We start from the raw sequence: 23,266 nt of genomic DNA, 5'->3' as shown, positions 1-23,266 counted from the left end.
ATCGGCCGCCGCCATTTTGATATGTTCTGTTTACCTGTCGCTTCCTGGTTGCTGTTTTGCATGAGCTCTCATACCCCTTTCCCACCGAAATGCGCACGTTGACGCGTTCCGACGATGTTGGAGCGCTGCTCGGACGGAGACGGCCGGAATTTGTAGCTGAGATGACGAGGAGTCGCAGAAGTTACCGATGGAGCATAGCATCGCGCCAGAAAGGGGGCGTGTCAGGTTAGCGTGTCGAAACGGGTGTTGTGTTCCCATCTATGTCAATCGGAGCCGAGGTGATAATTACCCGGGTCTACTGCAGAGTCATGTGACCCGGGTCTGAATGCAGATTGTAACCTTTCCCACTAAACAAGAAGCCGAGTGTTAGCAGGTGTTAGCAGGTGTTAGCAGGTGTTAGCAGGTTTTTTGACCAGTGGGGAAGCGTCTTCAGCAGAGGTAATAAGGATCGAGATGGCCGGTGAGGACATGTTGGAAAATAATTATTAATTCATTTACCTTTAATCAAATCCAACACGTCTTTCGCACCATTGTTGTGTGTTTACGCTGTGTGGGAAAAAAAGAATTCAATGATTTAAATCTTAAATTTTGAAGCTAACGGTTCACCTTCGGCCTGGTACGGTTAACCTGACTGACAACCTCTGGAGGAAACAAATACATAACTACCAGCAACATTTTTAATGTCACAAACAACCACATCAGCCTGGACAGTTTCCATCTGTGCTCATTGTTTGTCTTCTGGTTTTGGTTATCTGATGAATCATGTGTACGGAGCTCATGAGCGCAGCATGTTTGGCAGGTGGTCAGGAGATACGGAGGCTTCCCACAGTCCACTGCAGACACCTGATTTGTTTACACGCTGTGGTTTCTAATTTGATCCTGAATGCAAATCTATGACTCAGGTGAGTTCAGTGAAAGAAGCTCAGCAGAGTGTAAATCATACAAAACAAGACTTTTATTGTGAAAGGATTGGTGGTCAACTTCTCAAAGAGATTTCAGTTGAAGCTTCTTGTTGTTCTGCAGTGCATGCACACACACACACACACACACACACACACGCACACACACGCACACACGCACACGCACACACACACGCACACACGCACACACACACACACACACACACACAGCTGGTAAATGTGTCTCTTCATGCAGAGCAGACGGTGTGCAGTCAGCAGGATTACCTGCTCATTCATACACACATTAGGTGCATTCAGCAGGGGGCCAGGTGTGTGTCTGTCTGTCACTATAGCGCCCCTCTGTTGCCTAAACACTGATGGTAAGAGAGATTTACTCTAATAGCCCCCCCCCCCCCCACACACACACACACACATCTATAAACTATCTGTGACGAATGCCCTTAAAAAGCTCTTAAAGTACCTCAACACATTGTTAAAACTACACTTCTTCTTCTTCTTTGGTTTTTGTCTGTAGGTTGGTAGATGACCGCTGTGTGGTCGAGCCAGCTGCTGGAGATCTGGAGAACCCTCCAAAGAAGTTCAGAGGTATGGCCGAGTTATGTGTGTGTGTTGTACTGTGTGCATGCACTGAGTAAAGGTGGAACAGTGAGACCAGAAATCTGAAATGTAATTGCGTGTTCAGACGTCACATCAGCCCAACCTGACAGACGTAGGCAGTGTGGAATGAAAGTGTGTTGGGTGCTCTGTGTCTGTCTCTCACAGCCGTTGACCTGACCTCTCATGTCAGACACCTCCTGACTTCTTGACATATAGAGGAGCATGTCCCAAGTCCTTCATGACAAAAAGGAGCCATCGACTGTAAACATGTAACAGAGAAACAGAAATGATGTTGCTGCTGCGCAGTGGATATTCAAACAGTTTCTGTTACTGTATTACATCTGTGATTCAGATGGTTAGTTCAGATCCAACACAACATTTGTATAAAACACAACAACACAGAAAGTCACAAGTACACAATCTCCTCCTGTGACTCTTAAAGCTTAAATCAGTGTTTTTCTGAATGGAGTCTGGTGTGTGTGCAGAGAGCGATGTAATGTCTGTGTGTGTGGTTAAAACAATCATCTTCCTCTGTAACAAAAAGGTCTATCTCTGTAGGGATCCTTTCTGTCATGTTGTCACACACTTAGAATAACAATCTGAGCCTGTCAGTGGAAACAACAAGAACTTTTAGTGGACGACCTTTGACCCATCAAGGATTATGTTGCAGCCGTTACAGCCTGTTTCACTGCTGCAGGATGAACACATCTACTGGAGACGTTCACACACTTTTTTACCTGTGAGTCATTTAAACCTGAAATATTTAAAAACAGGACCCAGGTTTAAAATGTTTTTCCTTTTAGTTCATGTTACCATGCTTACTTAACACATGACCACATTTAGCGTGTTAGCTGCTTTTACACTGAATGCCCCCGTGCATGTATGCCCCTCAATGAGAACAACAAAGAGATTCCATCTTTGCCATGACTTTTAGAACATTTCTAATCATTTGGAAGATTTTGCTTTAAAGTTTGGCTGAATTTGTGAACTTTCGTGCCTGAAGAACATAAAAATCCTGCAATGAAAACGATATTTTCTGGCCCCGGTTTAAAACTAAAAGAGGTAAGACGTTTGCTGTTAAAATACTAAACTTAGTATTTCTGCATGAGGAGCTGTTCCTGTGCGTCTCTCTTCATGGACTCTATTGCCCCAAAACGTTTATACTTTTCACATGGTTTATTAATGTTCTGAAGATCTGTAAAAAACGTTACAGTTAATGTTATATTAAATGTTAAACTCAGCCCAAAGGATCTTCAACCAGGTCCAACTTAATGTGACAAATGTCTGCTCGGGCACATCCACATGAGACACTTTGCTTCACCGTCAGGAGTCATTTTTTCCTCACTGATAACAAGTGCTGAACGGAGCAAAGTGGGTTCAGCTCTGTTTTTAATCAAGCTTTAAAGATCCGACCACCGAGGATGGAAACAAGGAGAGGATGTTATTTTAAAAAGCCTGGAGGCAGGATGGTCTTAGTGGGCATTCAGACCAAACATGGCCTGAGGCTGCGCTGCTTCAGATACCAGGGGAAATATTGAAGTAACAGACAATTACACGTGAAAACAATCAAGCAGTTAAATCAGTGTTTTTCTGAATGGAGTCTGGTGTGTGTGCAGAGAGCGATGTAACGTCTGTGTGTGGTTAAAACAATCATCTTCCTCTGTAACTAAAAGGTCTATCTCTGTAGGGATCCTTTCTGTCATGTTGTCACACACTTAGAATAACAATCTGAGCCTGTCAGTGGAAACAACAAGAACTTTTAGTGGACGACCTTTGACCCATCAAGGATTATGTTGCAGCCATTACAGCCTGTTTCACTGCTGCAGGATGAACACATCTACTGGAGACACTCACACACTTCTCATTTAGAGCTCAAAAAATTTGTGAAAAATAAAGGCCAAGGTTTAAAAACAGGAGAATTACTTTAAATCGAAAAAAACAAAACAAATGCTGTAACCTTGTTATTAGATACCTAATCTCTGTTTACAGATCTACATAGAAATGTAGAATCTGTAGAAAGGGACGCTGATTTCCGGGAGGGCACGTGTTCTGTTTGAACTACGCTTGTAGTCCGAGTAATATTGACCAATCACGTGTCAGCAGGCTGCGGCGTATGCAGGAAAAACAGCCCGTGAGGAGAACAGAAGCAGGCAGGATGTGATCCTCCGCAATGACATCCCGACTCCCATCAGCATCATCTGATGACGATTTAGCTTCTTATTAATCTCTATAAACAGACATCTGCATGCTAACAGCTAACAGCTAACAATCTGTTCTACATCTAAAAATTAATTTGAGATGAACTCCCTTGACGCTATGTCACCAAAGCTGTTCAGCGTTCAGATTTCCCAACTTCCTTGAATGCATCCGATCGATCCGACCTCCGTTCAACAAACAAGCATTGTAAAAGTTTTCTTCTCCTCTTGAGGACAGACCTGACAGAGCTTCAATTTTTACTTCTTACAAATCTGCATCATGATGTTGAAATGTGGGCAGAGGTCAGAGCCGTTAATAACAAATACATCACAAGAGAACGTTTCTCTTTCTGCAACAATGCAGCACGCGGAAAAGGAAGTGGATTATCGCTTACTGTCCGGCACGTTCACCGGTGTCCCCAGAGGCTGCATCGTCTCAGACTGCAGCCAGTGGGATCAGAGATTATTAGGTACCACCACAACCAGAAATCAGCAGCAACACTTAATAATGATTCAATATTCACTTGTTACTTTTCTATTAAAAAGCAGTTTGATCGAACATCAGGGCAGATGTGTCGTCCGTATCCCTCTTCAGCTCTTTATCTGTTCACAAACACAGCAGGTCGTATGTGAGTCAGCTGGTGCTGTCACTTTACTCGACAGTGTGAACATGAGGTAACAGCTAACCTCCACATAACAACTGGTTTCTGTGGTTGAACCTGTTTTAAATAAGTGTATGATGACAGCTGGGACAACCTGCTGCCGGACAGGAGTGTGTCATCGTCCTCAAACTTCACGACATTAATGACACATTCCGATGTCAGTGCAGTTTGGTTTGATTACATTGTTTTTACAGACCAGGCTTTTATTTTGAAGAGACAGGAGCATTAGACATCCAACACACACACCTGAGCCTCTCGGCCTATCAGACTTCAGGAAACTGCTAGAGAGTTTGAATACGGCTCCACTGGTTTCACGTTTATTTTGTCCTCTATGGCAGCGTTGGAAATATGAAAGATATAATATAGATATAAGATATAAGAAGATATAATCTGGAAGATTTTCATGTAAATTAATGTCTGTTAAGTCTCTATCGCCGAATGAGGTAACACAAGGTGACGATGGAAGCGTCTGAAGAAGAGCATATGCTCTGAACGTCACTCACCCGTGGTGGTAGTTAAATAAAAGAACTACTTGGGAGCGTGATCCAGTATGTGGACTCTATGTGCCTTCTCTGCCCAGCACCTGGACGTTATCGCCTGGATGTGCGCACCTTGGTAAACTTTACGATTGAGCTTACGGCCCACTGATGAAAGCCTTTGCATCTGCAGTATATAGTATTATTATGGGCTGGGTGTCTGTGGCGGCGCCCAGTTAGTGACGCGTTTCCCATCAGCCAGCAGTGGTTGGTCTGCCAGAGAGGGTAGGCGGAGCTAAGCGGCTGCTTTTCCGCTCTCTGCAAGTGTTGCGAGTAAACAGTAATCTACTATGGCTGAACAAACAAAGAAAAGATGGATGACTACAGATACAACTTCAACAAGAAGTGAAAATCCAAAGAAGAAGAAACAAACTCGACGCTCAGATGAAGCAAACAGTCTGAAAAGGAAAGCGACCGTCAGCCAGGAAAATCAAGAGTTACAACCGGAGCCAGCCGTGGACGTCACACATGCAGCACTGTGTGGATATCTGAAGAGTGCTCCTGCAGTTACCGTTTATCACCACAAGTGCCGCCAAAGAGAACGAAACAGAGATCTTTGAGATTACAACTTTAAGTTAAAGTAATAATTTGTATCAAGGCCGAAATATTAAAGATGAGCAGTAAAGTTATTCCAGAAACACAACCAAAGAGTGGACCATGACTTCGCTGTCAGCAGGTGAGCGTCAGAATCAGGTAACAAAGAGCCGGTCCGATTATCACCAGTGTCTCTGAGCTCAGTTTAACAGCTTGCAGTACCTGCAGGAGTGCTGACATCACAGCTGGTTTTGAGCCAATCATTGTCCAGTATACGACGGTGGAAATAATGATGTCAAAAGTAAAAACGGAGTGTTTACTGTGAAGACTTCTTGTGTCCAGCAGGTAAACCTGAGTGATGTCACGTCTGTGACTCTTCTGCTATTTTAGACTCAAAGCCTCCAGTGAAATATCAACAAGATGTGTGTGTCTGATGTAAGTCCAACTGTGGTCACTGGAGGCTGCTGGTGAAGTTTTCCACTGACTGCCTTCTGATGATGTCTAACACACACACACACACACACAAACACACACACACACACACACACACACACACTAATATGTGCTGTATATAAAACCGCATGTCGCACCATCTGTTCTGTGCTGTTTTGGGAGACTGAACTAGTTTACAAGTAGATCACAGTGACTGACTGACAGCTACAACTTTAATCCAGAGCACACACAGGTCATTAGAGGGCTTACAGGTGAGATAGCCCCGCCCCCTTTTCAAATGCACCTGGAGACGATACTAAAGGTGCGTTTACATCAAAAGCAAAGCAAACCTTTCACACGGTAGATCATTTATTTGGTGATTAGAGAAAGAAGAAAGAATGTTGTTTTAATCAGATACACCTTCAGGTGTTACGAGGTCCCCATCGATGCTTCGTAATGCTCCAACATGTCCGTTTCATCGTGTCTCTGCTGCTTCATCAGCTCAGACACAGAGAGACTATATTTGGTTGTAGGACGGATTAAACACACACTGACGCTCAGAGATGGGCTTAATGTCAGATGCTTCACCGCTTTGAGGTTCTGAAACCAAAACAACCAATTAGCCTCAGGTGCTGGTCCGCTGGTCCACTGGTCCACTGGTCCACTTGTCCACTGGTCCAAGCATCGCTCTGGAACTAATCACTTGAACTGACCACAACACAGTGAGACTTCACGTAACTGCACATCGTGTGAGTTTAAAGAGAATTCACGGAGAGTGTGGAGTAAAAGATTGTCCTGTCTTCTCTCAGACTGCCTGTTTAAGGTTTGTCCCATGAGCCGGTACTCGGCGCAGAAACAGTTCTGGAAAGCCAAACAAGCCAAACATGAGAAGGACAAGATCGGTGACGTGGTCCTGCTGCAGAAACTACAGGTAGGAGACATGCACATGTCACTTTATTTCATAACTGCACTTGCTGTTTAACTTTTTCTTGAGTAACACAGGTTTTAAACTTTAACAGATTAAGTCTTGCTTTAAAAAAACAATCCACCAAAGTGACAGTGATGGAAACCCAGTGCACCACACCTCCTGTTGGTTGCTCTGATGCTCTCTGCTGCTGTGCTGAATGTTATTGGAGTCGACCACATTAATCTGGAACCAGACGCTGGTTTAACCTCCTCTACTGCCATCCAGTGTGACCGAGCCGTCAGCAGCCAATCAGCAGAGAGCTACGGGCAGGACACAGCATTTTATTGCTCTTCATAAATACGCTTTCATATCACAGATTATAAAAACAGCATAAAAATATGACTCCTGGAGGTCAAACATGAAGCTGTTGAAGCTGATAAAGGAGCTTACTGTGTGTTGGAGTTAGCTAGGCTAACTGTTCCATCTGCTTCCAGTCTTTGTGCTAAGCTAAACAACTTCTTTGTAGTGGACGCACACACACGCTGATATTCCTCTAAAACATGCAACAGTGGAGAGTAAAGAGAGCATGAGGTTTACAACCACCACTACATCTGACTGTCTGCTGTACATGGTCATTATTTGGTGTATTGTAGAGCATGATGTGTGTGCGTGTGTGTGTGTGCGTGTGTGTGTGTGTGTGTGTGTGTGTGTGTGTGTGTGTGTGCGCGTGTGTGTGTGCGTGTGTGTGTGTGTGTGTGTGTGTGTGTGTGTGTGTGTGTGTGTGTGTGTGCGTGTGCGTGTGCGTGTGTGTGTGTGCGCGTGTGTGTGTGTCTTACAGCATGCGTCCAACCTGGAGCAGAAGCAGAACGAGACAGAAAACAAGAAAGTTCACGGAGACGTTGTCAAATATGGAACGGTCATGCAGGTAAATAATTTGTGTATTTAACTCTTTCAACAAGCACACACACACACACACACACACACACACACACACACACACACACACACTGTTTAGAGATCATTTACATGTTCAAACATGAAACTTGTGACCTGTTGCCACATGTTTCTGACACATTGTCATAACTCGTGAAAGCTGATGTTTCTGTTGTAATCCAGCACTAAGAATCAAACTGTTGACCTCAACAGGAAACTAAAGCAAAATCAACAGAACAACAAGTGTAGGTCGCTTTGTGAATGGCTTATAGGGCAGGGGGCCTCAGCGCTCAGGGGGCAATAATCCAGAGCCTCAGTTTGTAGTGACAAGTCAATGTGGGCTATCACATGAGAATAAGACACTAAACAACTCTGAAAAGATGCAAAGCGACTAAATGAAGACATAAAATGAACACAAAGACACAAAAATGAACTACAACAAGAAACATAACGACTTAACAAAACAACAAAGAGACGTGAAAAATTAAAAAGATACAAAAGCACCATAAAACGACATAAAATGAGCGGAGAGACACAGAAACAACCACAAAGAGACATAATGACTGTACAGAGATGTGTAACGGCCACAAAGAGACATAATGACTGTACAGAGATGTGTAACGACCACAAAGAGACATAATGACTGTACAGAGATGTGTAACGACCACAAAGAGACATAATGACTGTACAGAGATGTGTAACGACCACAAAGACACATAATGACTGTACAGAGATGTGTGACGACCACAAAGAGACATAATGACTGTACAGAGATGTGTAACGACCACAAAGAGACATAATGACTGTACAGAGATGTGTAACGACCACAAAGAGACATGATGACTGTACAGAGATGTGTAACGACCACAAAGAGACATAATGACTGTACAGAGATGTGTAACGACCACAAAGACACATAATGACTGTACAGAGATGTGTAACGACCACAAAGAGACATAATGACTGTACAGAGATGTGTAACGACCACAAAGAGACATGATGACTGTACAGAGATGTGTAACGACCACAAAGACACATGATGACTGTACAGAGATGTGTGACGACCACAAAGAGACATAATGACTGTACAGAGATGTGTAACGACCACAAAGACACATAATGACTGTACAGAGATGTGTGACGACCACAAAGAGACATGATGACTGTACAGAGATGTGTAACGACCACAAAGACACATAATGACTGTACAGAGATGTGTAACGACCACAAAGAGACATGATGACTGTACAGAGATGTGTAACGGCCACAAAGAGACATAATGACTGTACAGAGATGTGTAACGACCACAAAGAGACATGATGACTGTACAGAGATGTGTAACGACCACAAAGAGACATAATGACTGTACAGAGATGTGTAACGACCACAAAGAGACATGATGACTGTACAGAGATGTGTAACGACCACAAAGAGACATAATGACTGTACAGAGATGTGTAACGACCACAAAGAGACACAAACCAGCGACAGGAGACACAACACATCTAGTGATAGCTGCAAAGAGACCACGAAAAGACAGAACGACTAGAACAAAATGCACACTGTCCACAAACAGAAGCAGGGACAGGGACTCTTATATCTCTGGCAGATAACCGAACCTGACGTTTTCACCTTGTGTTATTTGCTCTCATTCGACAGCTGGAGGGTTTTTTGCCATCCCTGTTTATTCACTACAAACAGCCAAAGGACAGAGACCTGACACAGTCAAACAGCTGTGAGAAAACACCTCAGTTATTTCACCCTGGATGAACTGCTGAATGGTCTTTGTGTCTTTACCTTGAGTTTCGTTTCTACCTGTTCAGTCTGAAGACACCGTTACACCACTGCAACATCAGGATCTGTCTCCAGTGCAGCCAAACAGCTTCAGGTTGTTTTCATAAAGAAGTCAGTCAATAATAATTACAGCCTTCATCGGATTTCATGCTGCAAACACAGGAAGTCGTCTACCGCTCAGGACACAGTGAGAGGTGTAACGCCTGCAGCTCTGCGCCTAACAACTGAAAGATTAACAACTCATCCTCTGACATCATCGTCTGTGTGTAGAAGCACTTTTGATTGACAGATAACCCATTGTACTGTACTTCCTGTGGGTTCTTCAGAATAAAAGCCACCTGCTGTTTGTGCAGTTAACAGAGTGAACAGTGATGTCAGATTAAGTTACAAACATGAACACTGAATGACACGCTGCATCCAGGCAGTCCCTCGTGCAACAGTGATGATGTGGTGTGATGTTTTATACAAGAAGACCATGTTGTGTTTTTAAAAGTAAATGCAGAAGACGAACAACATAAAATATACAAGCTACGTTCAAGAAGCTCGAAGTTGTGCTACAGTTCGGTACTTAATATACTGAGAAACATGTCACACCTGGACGGTTTGATAGCATCCAAAATGACTCACCTGTATGCTATGACAACTAAATGACTCTGGCCCCTCCCCCCTGCCATCCTCACCATGGCAACAGGTGTCCTTTTACTATGATTACACATCTGGGATCACTTACTGTATCTGTCCAACACACACACACACACACACACACACTGTTCCTGTGTTTCACTCTGTGTATCGACGTTTTACTATCTGTTAGTGTCAATATTGACCGTACTCCATGGCTGAAGATTTGTCATAAAGACACACACACAGACACACACACAGACACACACACACACACACAGACACACACACACACACACACCGTGGCAGCCTGGGTGTGGTCACTGCTGAGTGAAGCTGTGTCAGATTGTTAAGATAAGGATCCCTGTCAGAGAAAGGTGTGTGTATGATGTGTGTATTGAAGGTGTGTAACAGGTTACGTTGATCTGTATCTCTACATTAAAACCAACTACAAATAATAACTGAGCTGCACCTTCCAGTTGTTTAAAGAGGCTCAGTACATTCCTTAAAGGACGGGTTAACAAGTGTCTTAAACCTGCCTTCTTTCTCACGTCCAGCAGGGGGCGACTCCAGAAGTCTGTTCCTATAGAAGTCTATGAGAAACTGCTCCTCCTCCTCTCCTGAGTTATTCCCTCAGTAAACATGTTCCTAATGAGTTTATGGTCTCAGTCTCTAGTTTCAAGTCTTCTTCAGCACAGCATGATGTTCATTTAGTCACTGATGCTCCCATTGAGAGTCACACAGACCAGAGAGGGGAGGGGTTAGGGCGGGGCTACCTGTGATTGACAGGTTGATGACAGCGATCTTTCAAAAGAAGAAATAACAGAATTACATGAGGAAAAATGTTTTGCAGAGTAATAAATGTTCGTGTTCTGTGTCTGCAGCTGCTCCACATGAAGAGTAATAAATACCTGACGGTGAACAAGCGTCTACCTGCTCTCCTGGAGAAGAACGCCATGCGGGTCACTCTGGACGGGACGGGGAACGAAGGCTCCTGGCTCTTCATCCAGCCCTTCTGGAAGCTCCGCGCCAACGGAGACAACGTAAACACACCTTCTACTACACACCTGTGTCTCACACACGACAGGCCTGCGCGTCAAGAGAGGATGAATCTTAATGACTTCATGACATCCTGTCTTTACATGCAGCGCCACCATCAGGCCAGACTTTACACTGGGACACACATAGATCAATATACACAGATTTCCGGAACAGTTTGACCCAAACCTTCTGTCCGGATCTGTCAAGGTCCTCGAGGAACACCACAGATAGTGTAGCAGCACCATTAGCAGGCGTAGTGATGGAAGTTTGAACAGATTTTACTCTTATATTACTTACTGTGCTCGTCTAATCTAATCCTGTACTTATTCAGAAATCATTCTTACCATAAGGTTTTATATATTTATGGATCTTTTATCTCGTCACATCACTGAATTCTGCTTTTATTCTGCTCTTCTGCTGCTCTTTGTAACTTCAGTTTTTAAAGGTGCCATACAAATAAATTACTTCTTTCATTACGATCCCACAGAGATGAGTAGTCCTGGTAAGTGAAGCAGCTGTATTTGTAGCAGTATTTAGTGTCTGCGTCCCGTTGCAGGTGGTGGTGGGAGACAAAGTGATCCTGAACCCGGTGAACGCCGGGCAGCCGCTTCACGCCTCAAACTACGAACTGACCGACCACCCGGGCTGCAAGGAGGTGAGACACACAGAGGCCCCCCTCTGTCTCTGACTCTATATACTGTATCAGGAGCTGTCAGTCAGCAGCTGTGTCTCCCTCTGCAGGTGAACTCTGTGAACTGCAACACCAGCTGGAAGATCAACCTGTTCATGATGTTCAGCGACCACAGAGAGGAAGTCCTCAAAGGAGTGAGTCACTTCACCGACACAATACTGCAGTTAAAAGTTTTCTCTATTCTAGCACTATTATTACAGAGTCATAGAAGTATTATATGTTTCCCTGTGCCGTGCAAAGAGTCGTATATGTGAGTGCTGAGCTACGATATCTTTAGTTTTTGGTAACATGGCAATGATTCTTTTTTTTGTAACATTATGTAATAAATGTAGATTCCAGCATAAATGACGATCAGTTATCACGCCTCATTTATCATCATATTTCCTTGATTTTACTTTGTGGACTGCCGAAAGTTGCAAACTTTGTTTTGCTTTAACTCAGTGATAACTTGTTATTATCAAACCATTTCTTTAATAGCCGACTAGTATAGATATTAATTGGATAAAATGTGAACAATCTAGACACTTTACAGCGTTAGAGACTTGAATTTCCATCAGGATTATTAATGACTTCCTGTCTCTCAGGGCGACGTGGTGCGTTTGTTTCACGCCGAGCAGGAAAAGTTTCTCACCTGTGACGAGTACAAGACCAAAATCCACGTTTTCCTCCGAACCACGCTGAGACAGTCCGCCACCTCGGCCACCAGCTCCAACGCCCTGTGGGAGGTCGAGGTACGCGCACACACACACATAAAGACACACACACACACACAGTAAAGCTGAAGTGATATTAAACTCTCTGTGTGCTGATTGGTCTATCAGGTTGTCCATCATGACCCGTGTCGTGGGGGGGCGGGACATTGGAACAGCCTCTATCGATTCAAACACCTGGCCACAGGGAACTACCTGGCTGCTGAGGTAAACATGGAGAGAGTGTGGAAGGACGGATGAATGAGTGAATTCATGTGATCTACGGGTCGGACTGTAAACAGGAACAGCTGTTTGTAACCAAAGGAACTCACACTTTTTTAATCACCAAATTAAACTGAAACATCAAAAGAAAAAGAGACATGTTGGTGCCTCACTGATATGAATGTTTGTGTGTGTGCTGACGGTTAAATAGGAAATCATGTTTTCTCATTTGAGATGATGAATTTAAGATTTGTTCAGTTGGTCATTTAGCTTTTGTTTTAGTTCACTGATTCTGGGGTAGGGTTAGTTATTCTATGAACTGTTTATAGACTATATTTTATTCTATTACTCTTTTATACTTTACAGTAAATCTCAATGTACATATTTAGCATAGTTATTATAGCATAGCATATTTAGTGTGCTCTAACTTGAACACTATGAACATTTTTTGTTGATTGTTTTCTAAATTAATGGATAAATGAATTCATTAAATTGATAAATTAAACATATATATAATTCATATATTTCATATACTAGGATTAAACATACAAAAGGTTAATTGATAATCAAAATCCATGCAGATATTTTCCCCATGACTAATTGATCTTTGATGAGCTGTTTCAGCAACATGTCACTTTTAATGATTATTAATTATTATTATTATTTGTGTTTTTTCATGAATTGAGGACGTTAAGAAATGTACGGGAACCAGAAAGAGTTCAGTTATTAAAGAATCAAACATCTAGTTTTTTTTTCAACATAATTTTTATTTAAAGGAAAGTTAAAGTTTCCTGTCGGAGGGAAGTTTAGACAGATGGATGTGGTTATTTTAAAACAGTTATTCTCTTAATCTCTGACAGTAAGAAATTCTTATTGACTGAAATCATTAATTGAATATGACTGAAGTGTTGCTGTCGTTTTAGGAGAACCCGGGCTATAAAGGAGACAACGCAGAGCCGCCGTCCTCGGTGAGTCACCGTTTTTACTTCTTTACCATCATCACTTGTTCAGCACCTCCTCCTCATCCTCACCCTGACCTCTGACCTCTCTGCAGATGGACGGTAGTCGAAGCAACAAGCGTTCCCACGGCGAGAGGATAAAGTACAAGTTGGTGGCGGTGGCTCATGGGAACGACATCGCCTCGCTGTTCGAGCTCGACCCGACCACGCTGCAGAAGACCGACTCCTTCGTACCGCGGTAGGATCTCACAGGAGTTTCTTTTACTTCCTGTTGATGTTTCACATTAAACAGAGCGTGATTTCGTTTAACTACGTTTTAAAACATAGAGATAAATTGGAAGTATCCACACATTGAAATAAAGCTCCTAAAACGTTATTGTCGTGAATCTCACTGACAGCTTGAAAACGATCAAACAAACCGAACAAAAGAGAATTATTTATTGAGTGGAAACAGGAATATTGTGAAACTCAAAGCAGCATCTCAGTGAGACATTATAGTGCAACCAACCCTGCAAAGTTTTCTACCAGGCTGGTATTTATTCCTCATCCCAAATACAAGAGTTTAACTCTGAATGAGGGGAAGCAGAGAAGCAGAGTGATCAAAACTGTTTGTCTTCCAGAAACTCGTACGTACGACTGAGACACCTGTGCACCAACACCTGGATCCAGAGCACCAACGTCCCCATCGATATCGATGAAGAGAGGCCCATCAGGCTCATGGTGAGTCCCACTCCGGGTCAGACATGCTTTGAATTGTTTGTCTGCAATGGTTCCAGAAATTGTTTATTTGAATGATAAAAGGCATTAATTCTGTAATTAGATTTATAACCTGTTTCCTTTTTCTGACCAGGTAGCTCCCGACGTGTGTGTGTGTAGAGTCTTGTTACATAGAAGAGATTTAAAAACCAAAAAGTAGCCATAACTTAAAATACCTTTGACCTCATCTGGAGCAGAACAAATGTTACAACATGTGCTACAATAATGTGCTTGTATCTCTATTGTTGAATACATATGAGCTGGAGATTTTATCGGTCAGTGTGAGAAGTGTACATTACTGTCACTCCTCCTGCAGCTGGGAACGTGTCCCACTAAAGAGGATAAGGAGGCGTTCGCCATCGTCTCAGTTCCTGTGATGGAGATCAGAGATCTGGACTTTGCTAACGATGCCAGCGCCATGCTGAGCGTCGTGGTCGACCAGTTCAGTCAGGGCTTCATCAGCCAGAACGACCGCCGGTACGACACTCTGTCTGTGTGTGTGTGTGTGTGTGTGTGTGTGTGGGCAGTGGTGGGAGAAGGTTTCAAATCAAAAGGAAAGTACTCATCCAGACAAGTGAAATACCTTCATGTAAGGCTGCAAGTTTGAGCCAAAATGTGTTTAGTTTAAGGTTTGGGTAGATGAAGCAGATTGTGGGAAGATTCGTGGGAACAAAGTCTTGATGGAAAAGTTAATCACCATTTTTTTGTTGCTGGCCAGGTATGCCATCAAGCTGCTGGAGGACGTGGTGTTCTTCGTAGCTGATGTCATCAACAGCGGTCAGGCGGTCCTGGAAGTCGTCATGACCAAAGCCAACCGAGAGAGACAGAAACTGATGAGAGAACAGAACATCCTCAAACAGGCATGATCCAGGAATTACTCGGGGATCAGAAGGAAATGTTTGATAAAAAAGTCACTGACTGCCAACTTACTGCTGTGTGTGGCTGTGTGTTCAGATCTTTGGCATCCTGAAGGCTCCCTTTAAGGACCGGGGGGGAGGGGAGGGTCCTCTGCTGCGTCTGGAGGAGCTGGCTGACCAGAAGAACTCTCCCTATCAGTACATGTTCAGACTCTGTTACCGAGTCCTTCGACACTCCCAGGAGGACTACCGCAAGAACCAGGTGAGGAGGAAGTGGATGATGAAAAGGATGAAGATGATGCCCCCCCAACAACTATCTCAGTATATGTCTGTATGAAGTTCTCCGCTGAGCCAAGGATTCTTTAATAGCACCATATTTGTTTTCTTCACTACACTGTATATAAAAGGCTTGTGATAACTTGTGATACTGTTGCTAACCCTCCTCCCACCTCCAGGAGCACATAGCGAAGCAGTTCGGTGTGATGCAGAGTCAGATCGGTTATGACATCCTGGCTGAAGACACCATCACCGCCCTGCTGCACAACAACCGAAAACTGCTCGAGAAACACATCACCAAGACCGAGGTGGAGACTTTCGTCAGCCTGGTCCGCAAGAACCGAGAGCCCAGGTACACATGCCGGGGGTGAAGCTGGGGGGAGGAGCCGTCAGAATGTTGTTGTGCTGAGTTTATAATTATTACGTATTTAGATTTATAATTATTTTCTGTGTGTGTTTGTGCAGGTTTCTGGACTACTTGTCAGACCTCTGTGTGTCCAATAATGTAGCCATCCCCGTCACTCAGGAGCTCATCTGCAAATGTGTGCTGGACCCCAAAAACCAGGACATCCTCATCAAGACAGAGTGAGAACGCAAGGAGGGATGATAACCTTTGACCTGTCAATAACTGTACAGGGGCATGATGGGATTTTTTTTATTTATTTGTTTTATTTAACCTTTATTTAACCAGGTAAAAGCTTGTTGAGATATAGAATGTCTTTTTCAAAAGTGACCTGGACATTTTTAACCATGGTGTTGAGAAAGCTCAATATATTCAAAAATGTGTGGTGAGAGTCATAAATAGTTATACGAGTTGTTTCTGATGTCTATCCATGAAAAGGTCCATAAATCCATCACGCTGTTCGGAGGTTTTCTTCTCTATCTAAGGACCGAATCATATTTGTCTACTCATTCATTGGTTCACTGCTAATAGCTTAATATGTGTACTTTAAAAGGCCAAGGCTCAAAAAAGAATACTGCAACATTTGTTGATGTAGCTGACAATATGACATCTAATCTAAAGAGTAACATGTTGGTGTCAGATGTCGAACTCAGCTTATGATCTAATGGAAAATTGTACAAGCAGTTTTTCCTGACGAGCAGAACTTATATGACAGGTGGAAAACACGAGGCAGTTGAGGCTGAGATTATTACTGGGGTGTAGGTGATCTGTTGCACTGTAACCAGATGATGTTAAAATTACTTCACCTGCCATCGAGACAAAAACACACTCCCAGTGTGTCTTTAGATAACGCTGTACATCAGCGGTCTGATCTGTCTGCGTTGTAAGCTTTTGGAACTTCTCTTGATTTTTGTTTGACTTCATCCAGACGGCGGGTCCCGAAGGAGGCGCCCCCTGGTGGTGTTCAGGGGGAATACATGGGGATGGATGACTATGGAGATGAGGACGAGGTAGATATACGCCTGCTGTCTGTTTTTTACTTTTGTAAAATGGTTCGTTAAATGTTAAAGATTGATCTGAATTGGTTATGTTGAGTCTGTTAATAACAGATGTTGTTCTCTGTACCAAAGAGAATGTCTGTGAAGGTTCTCAGTCATCCTGGTCCTGGTATTTCGAAGCTTAATCCAAAAGGCAACTGGACTTGAACTAGGTGATTAGTATGCTAATAGAGGTGTAATCAAGGGTGAGTCGTTAACCTGAGCTGTCTCAGTATCACTGAGACTCGGTAGTACCCTCTGGTGCTGATGGGTCGTTAAGCTCACATGATCCTGAGTGTGATCTTAGCTGTTTGGGCAGAGAGTTCAACACTGCGTTGTAAGATAAGATAAGGTAGTCCTTTATTCGTCCCACAACACAGACATTTACAGCAGTGGGTGATTGGTGGTGTCTTTGGCCACCACCTCTGTTAAGGGATGGTTTTTCCATCTTAACATAGATGGCTTCCTTGACCGCTGTGTGTGATCCTTGCTGTCTTCAAAGGAGTGTCCTTCGTCCTTTAGATCAGTGGTTCCCAACCTTTTTGACTACACGGACCTGACTAGCTATAATACTTCCCATGGACTGGTGGGGGGGGATCCATGATCCATCAGGATCAAACAAAGTTTCATATCACATCATGGTATGCGAAGCCAGGGTTGCCAGGTCTGCGTTTTTTTCAGCTGAATTGGGTTACACTTTTGTTGCTGCAGGTGCAAGGTCCTGTGTGGTTGCACACTTGGCACAGCCCATGCGACAACTCTGACTCCGTGTATGTTTGGAATATCAGAGACCTATTGGGCAGCCCGGTACTAAACGACCCAAGGTCCGGTACCGGTCTGCGAATCGGGGGATGGAAAAACCCTGCTTGAGATGTAGGTGATGACAGCTGAGTCCTGACGTGAGCTGGAAACCTACGCTGGGCCATGTGTTTGTGGAGGTTGTTTTTATGTTTGGTTTCCCTCTCAATCCCTTGATTACACATCTATTAGCATACGAATGACCTACAGAGGCTTATGTCTCGCTCCGTCCACCAGTCAGTTTAGAACTGAAGAAGCCTTTCGGATGAGCGGTGAAACTTCAACCAGTCCAGTTGCCTTTTGGATTAAGCTTCAAAATACCAAAGACAAGGCAAACTGCATGTATAACCATGAATTACATCAAGGGGGATAAGATCATACCTGACAAAGCACTTGTATTTTACTCTTGGCTCTCTCTGTAGGTGTGGCTGGTGTGGACTGACAAAACTAATGAGAGACAGGAGAAGGGCATCAGACAGCTCGCTCAGGAGGCAAGACAAGGAAACGCTCACGATGAGAATGTCCTGACCTACTACAGGTAGACAAACACAAGAGATAATCCTACAATTAACAGTCAGTTTACTGTAAATAAACCGTAAAGTCTCAAAGATCCTGTCTGTCCCTGTGGACATCAGGTACCAGCTGAAGCTCTTTGCCCGGATGTGTCTGGACCGTCAGTATCTAGCCATAGACGAGATATCGAAGCAGCTGGACGTGGAGCTCATCTTCCTGTGTATGATGGACGAGACACTGCCCTTTGACCTCCGAGCCTCCTTCTGTCGCCTCATGCTTCATGCCCACGTCGATCGAGACCCTCAAGAGTTGGTGACACCTGTCAAGTTTGCTCGCCTCTGGACAGAGATCCCCACCTCCATCACCATCAAAGAGTTGGTAGATTTTACTACTGAAAAAATTCTCAGTTAAAAGAATTGTCTTATCTTTGTTCGTGTGTTTCCAAAGGCTTTCAAAGTCTCTCCGAAGGTGTGTCATTATACTGCCTGGGTAGCGGCACCTCACCCCTGTCCGACTGTTTCTGAGCCTCCAAGCACGTCTTCCTAATTTCAGCCTTTAAAGCCAATTGCGTCACGGGGATTTCACAATTCTCATCTTTCCCAGCCATGGCGTTCAGAGGATTTCAGTTTCCGAGCTCCCGCCCCCCTCTTGCTTTCAGCCAATCCCAACCATGCAAGCCCAGCTTTCACGGGTCATGGTCTGCACCAGATGCGGTGGCAAGCCCAAACTCAAAGCGGAATTTCATCTCTCAATCTCAAGGTAAATGCCATCAATAAAATTATTGTCATCCATATATTACTATTGATCGTGCATCGTAGTTAGCGTCTTTGTGTCAAATCCAGTTGTCGGTAAAAAGACCGACAGTCGTCGATGTCTTCATTCACTACAATGATTATTGTTGTCAGAGTTAGAGACGTGTAAGTTATGTTTGTATTGTATTTTGTTACATCGTCATGCATCCGGTATCTCCGCACGTTGTTGTCGTAACCTCGATACTAACGTTGTTGAGGCCATTTCGGCTAATATATTTATATATAGAATATAACATTGCCCTATTTCATGAGCGCATTGATTATTTATTAACATCCTGTGGAGGGAGTTCAGTTAGTAAAAAAGAATGGGGAGTGTTGCTGTGATGTAGGCTAAATAACAAGATGAGATGTTTTCTCCGTGTTGTCACAGTAACAGTGTTTTGTTTACAGTATGACCTTATAACTTATAATGAAACTAGAATTATGACACACAGCATTACCTTGTGACCCTTACTTTTACCTTTTGTACCCTTCATTTATGTATTTTTGCCCTATATACCATGCTTAAGCTCTATGTTTTATTATACTATATTAACATTGAGTTTGTTCCATCTTATCTTATCTTATGATGGTAGCATTTTGTGTGAAGATGGTGGGATTTGATAGTGTAGTCTACACGTCTTTTCTCCTCTTTGGCCACAGATGGATTCAACACAAAGAAAACACAGGGCATGACCTCTATCAGAAGGTTGAGTTGTATAAACCACTTAGCATACAGTTATAAATGATAAAGCTAAATGTTTTTAAAAAGACACTTGCTTATTTGTTGTCATGAAATATTACAGATTGAGAAATGCCCAATGCAGCTGAGGGGGCAGGCAACTCTGTTCAGGGGCCCACAGACATGTGACTGTGGTTTCCATACTAAGAAGGTATTTGTAAACTAATATCAAATTGTCATGTGCAGATATTTAATGTTGTGTTCTTTAAACTAATGTTTCTGCTTCTCTTTAGCCTCCCAAGAAAGTGTGGCCACCAAAGAAAGTTACCACAGCCAATTTTATGGGACCATCTTCTGTCAGACCCATGCAGGGATGCCACTGTAGACGTGGCTAGAAGACAAAAGGGCAGAGAAGAAGAAAATATATATTTTATTTATTTTTTTGTATTGTATTTATTCATTATTGTGTTCTTTTGCACTACTGGAGTCATTCGATTAATATTTTCTGGTATCATTTTTGTTATTTATTTTGTTGTGTTCAATTAATTGTCGTTCCATAATTTTGTGTGTGTGTGTGTGTGTGCGTGTGGAGATGGGGTGCATGAAAGAGAGGGTTTGGGGGGTGGGACATGAAGTTTGTTTTTACAGTTGTTCACTGTTTTTTTTTTTACTCTGTTTCAACTTTTCCATTTATAATAAATGTGTGGTTTGTTTCTAGAACAATTCTTTCATTTGACTTGTTTAAATCTCAGTGTAATACCAGGAGTCAAACAAGGTTTTGCAAGATGATAACACAATACAGTACCATAATATTGTGACAATAAAATAACCCTTTCTTAAATGGAAAGGAGACGATAGAAGATAATATTTTCGATTCGTTAGTAATAATATCTTATACCTAAAACAGTTCTGTGAATTAATGTCAATAAAACTTCTGAGGGGGAATGGAAATCATAATAATAATAATCACTTTGCTGCACATCATGAATGCATAATAGAATACAGAATAACAAGAGTACTGATTTAATTAAATTTTAATACTAATAAGTGTTTTCTTATGTCATATAGCTCATTTAACTTTATCCAAAGGACTTTGGATAAAATGTGTTTTGATCCAGGCTGGGTTTGAACTGGCGACCTTTGGATCCATAATTCCCATTCACAGACATAGCAAACTTCAACATTTGGGTAATTTCTGGAATTATTATGAAGAATGACGACCTGGAGGGGCTTTTCACATGCAGAAGAGACATGAAGAGTCCTCACTTCATCTCTCTTCCTTATCTTGCGTATTCATTTTGGCATTTGTTCTCTCCAGAGGATGGCCTTCTTGGAGCCTGGGTAGCTCAGTCGGTAGAGCATCAGACTTTTAATCTGAGGGTCCAGGGTTCAAGTCCCTGTTCAGGCGAAACCTTTATAATTTCATGTGTCTGAAGTGCTCCTTCCTCATGGCCACTCTAGGCCTTCAATAAATTGCACATTTGGAGAGGTGAAAGCATGCAACCAATGCCAGTTGACTTTCAGCCAATAATTCTTGTATAAGAACTGCAACCGTCCACCCTATGGTTCCTCATCTTGCATATTCATTTTGGCATTTGTTCTCTCCAGAGGATGGGCTTCTTGGAGCCTGGGTAGCTCAGTCGGTAGAGCATCAGACTCTTAATCTGAGGGTCCAGGGTTCAAGTCCCTGTTCAGGCGAAACCTTTATAATTTCATGTGTCTGAAGTGCTCCTTCCTCATGGCCACTCTAGGCCCTCAATAAATTGCACATTTGGAGAGGTGAAAGCATGCAACCAATGCCAGTTGACTTTCAGCCAATAATTCTTGTCCGGGAACTAACGACCCTATTGGCATTTGTTCTCTCCAGAGGATTGGGATATTGATGCCTGGGTAGCTCAGTCGGTAGAGCATCAGACTTTTAATCTGAGGGTCCAGGGTTCAAGTCCCTGTTCAGGCGAAACCTTTATAATTTCATGTGTCTGAAGTGCTCCTTCCTCTTGGCCACTTGAGGCCTTCAATAAATTGCACATTTGGAGAGGTGAAAGCATGCAACCAATGCCAGTTGACTTTCAGCCAATAATTCTTGTACGGGAACTAACGACCCTATTGTTCCTTATCTTGCGTATTCATTTTGGCATTTGTTCTCTCCAGAGGATGGCCTTCTTGGAGCCTGGGTAGCTCAGTCGGTAGAGCATCAGACTTTTAATCTGAGGGTCCAGGGTTCAAGTCCCTGTTCAGGCGAAACCTTTATAATTTCATGTGTCTGAAGTGCTCCTTCCTCATGGCCACTCTAGGCCTTCAATAAATTGCACATTTGGAGAGGTGAAAGCATGCAACCAATGCCAGTTGACTTTCAGCCAATAATTCTTGTATAAGAACTGCAACCGACCACCCTATGGTTCCTCATCTTGCATATTCATTTTGGCATTTGTTCTCTCCAGAGGATGGGCTTCTTGGAGCCTGGGTAGCTCAGTCGGTAGAGCATCAGACTTTTAATCTGAGGGTCCAGGGTTCAAGTCCCTGTTCAGGCGAAACCTTTATAATTTCATGTGTCTGAAGTGCTCCTTCCTCATGTCCACTTGAGGCCTTCAATAAATTGCACATTTGGAGAGGTGAAAGCATGCAACCAATGCCAGTTGACTTTCAGCCAATAATTCTTGTATGAGAACTGCAACCGTCCACCCTATGGTTCCTTATCTTGCGTATTCATTTTGGCATTTGTTCTCTCCAGAGGATTGGGATATTGATGCCTGGGTAGCTCAGTCAGTAGAGCATCAGACTCTTAATCTGAGGGTCCAGGGTTCAAGTCCCTGTTCAGGCGAAACCTTTATAATTTCATGTGTCTGAAGTGCTCCTTCCTCATGGCCACTCTAGGCCTTCAATAAATTGCACATTTGGAGAGGTGAAAGCATGCAACCAATGCCAGTTGACTTTCAGCCAATAATTCTTGTATAAGAACTGCAACCGTCCACCCTATGGTTCCTCATCTTGCATATTCATTTTGGCATTTGTTCTCTCCAGAGGATGGGCTTCTTGGAGCCTGGGTAGCTCAGTCGGTAGAGCATCAGACTCTTAATCTGAGGGTCCAGGGTTCAAGTCCCTGCTCAGGCGAAACCTTTATAATTTCATGTGTCTGAAGTGCTCCTTCCTCATGGCCACTCTAGGCCCTCAATAAATTGCACATTTGGAGAGGTGAAAGCATGCAACCAATGCCAGTTGACTTTCAGCCAATAATTCTTGTATAAGAACTGCAACCGTCCACCCTATGGTTCCTCATCTTGCATATTCATTTTGGCATTTGTTCTCTCCAGAGGATGGCCTTCTTGGAGCCTGGGTAGCTCAGTCGGTAGAGCATCAGACTCTTAATCTGAGGGTCCAGGGTTCAAGTCCCTGTTCAGGCAAAACCCTTATAATTTCATG

General features: G+C 43.2%; 1 protein-coding gene and 8 non-coding genes across 12 annotated transcripts in view; all 9 read left to right on the top strand.

The window, feature by feature from the left end:
• itpr3 (inositol 1,4,5-trisphosphate receptor, type 3) overlaps window positions 1-23,266 on the top strand; it is a 105,432-nt gene that overhangs the window by 9,401 nt on the left and 72,765 nt on the right. For all 4 annotated transcript variants that reach the window (XM_069660867.1, XM_069660865.1, XM_069660866.1 and 1 more), the window contains exons 2-20: window positions 1,435-1,505; window positions 6,686-6,807; window positions 7,622-7,708; window positions 11,016-11,174; window positions 11,729-11,827; window positions 11,914-11,997; window positions 12,448-12,594; window positions 12,685-12,780; window positions 13,698-13,742; window positions 13,829-13,971; window positions 14,354-14,453; window positions 14,806-14,966; window positions 15,208-15,349; window positions 15,444-15,608; window positions 15,802-15,974; window positions 16,088-16,207; window positions 16,954-17,035; window positions 18,283-18,398; window positions 18,496-18,747. In XM_069660867.1, coding sequence (XP_069516968.1) covers window positions 1,435-1,505; window positions 6,686-6,807; window positions 7,622-7,708; window positions 11,016-11,174; window positions 11,729-11,827; window positions 11,914-11,997; window positions 12,448-12,594; window positions 12,685-12,780; window positions 13,698-13,742; window positions 13,829-13,971; window positions 14,354-14,453; window positions 14,806-14,966; window positions 15,208-15,349; window positions 15,444-15,608; window positions 15,802-15,974; window positions 16,088-16,207; window positions 16,954-17,035; window positions 18,283-18,398; window positions 18,496-18,747 — 2,364 coding nt within the window. The remainder of the gene's footprint in view (window positions 1-1,434; window positions 1,506-6,685; window positions 6,808-7,621; window positions 7,709-11,015; window positions 11,175-11,728; window positions 11,828-11,913; window positions 11,998-12,447; window positions 12,595-12,684; window positions 12,781-13,697; window positions 13,743-13,828; window positions 13,972-14,353; window positions 14,454-14,805; window positions 14,967-15,207; window positions 15,350-15,443; window positions 15,609-15,801; window positions 15,975-16,087; window positions 16,208-16,953; window positions 17,036-18,282; window positions 18,399-18,495; window positions 18,748-23,266) is intronic.
• On the top strand, window positions 21,182-21,254 carry trnak-uuu (transfer RNA lysine (anticodon UUU)). The gene has a single exon. It is a non-coding gene; the product is annotated as a tRNA-Lys (tRNA).
• On the top strand, window positions 21,472-21,544 carry trnak-cuu (transfer RNA lysine (anticodon CUU)). Its single transcript has one exon. It is a non-coding gene; the product is annotated as a tRNA-Lys (tRNA).
• On the top strand, window positions 21,731-21,803 carry trnak-uuu (transfer RNA lysine (anticodon UUU)). The gene has a single exon. It is a non-coding gene; the product is annotated as a tRNA-Lys (tRNA).
• Window positions 22,015-22,087, top strand: trnak-uuu (transfer RNA lysine (anticodon UUU)). The gene has a single exon. It is a non-coding gene; the product is annotated as a tRNA-Lys (tRNA).
• trnak-uuu (transfer RNA lysine (anticodon UUU)) lies at window positions 22,305-22,377 on the top strand. Its single transcript has one exon. It is a non-coding gene; the product is annotated as a tRNA-Lys (tRNA).
• Window positions 22,595-22,667, top strand: trnak-cuu (transfer RNA lysine (anticodon CUU)). Its single transcript has one exon. It is a non-coding gene; the product is annotated as a tRNA-Lys (tRNA).
• On the top strand, window positions 22,885-22,957 carry trnak-cuu (transfer RNA lysine (anticodon CUU)). Its single transcript has one exon. It is a non-coding gene; the product is annotated as a tRNA-Lys (tRNA).
• trnak-cuu (transfer RNA lysine (anticodon CUU)) lies at window positions 23,175-23,247 on the top strand. Its single transcript has one exon. It is a non-coding gene; the product is annotated as a tRNA-Lys (tRNA).

Source organism: Semicossyphus pulcher, unplaced genomic scaffold, assembly GCF_022749685.1.
Source record: "Semicossyphus pulcher isolate SPU_LCO1_2020_fin unplaced genomic scaffold, fSemPul1.0.p SCAF_13, whole genome shotgun sequence".
Classification (NCBI taxonomy): Eukaryota; Metazoa; Chordata; class Actinopteri; order Labriformes; family Labridae; genus Semicossyphus; species Semicossyphus pulcher.
The sequence above is the reverse complement of the archived record's forward strand: the minus strand, read 5'-3'. Positions and strand labels throughout refer to the sequence as shown.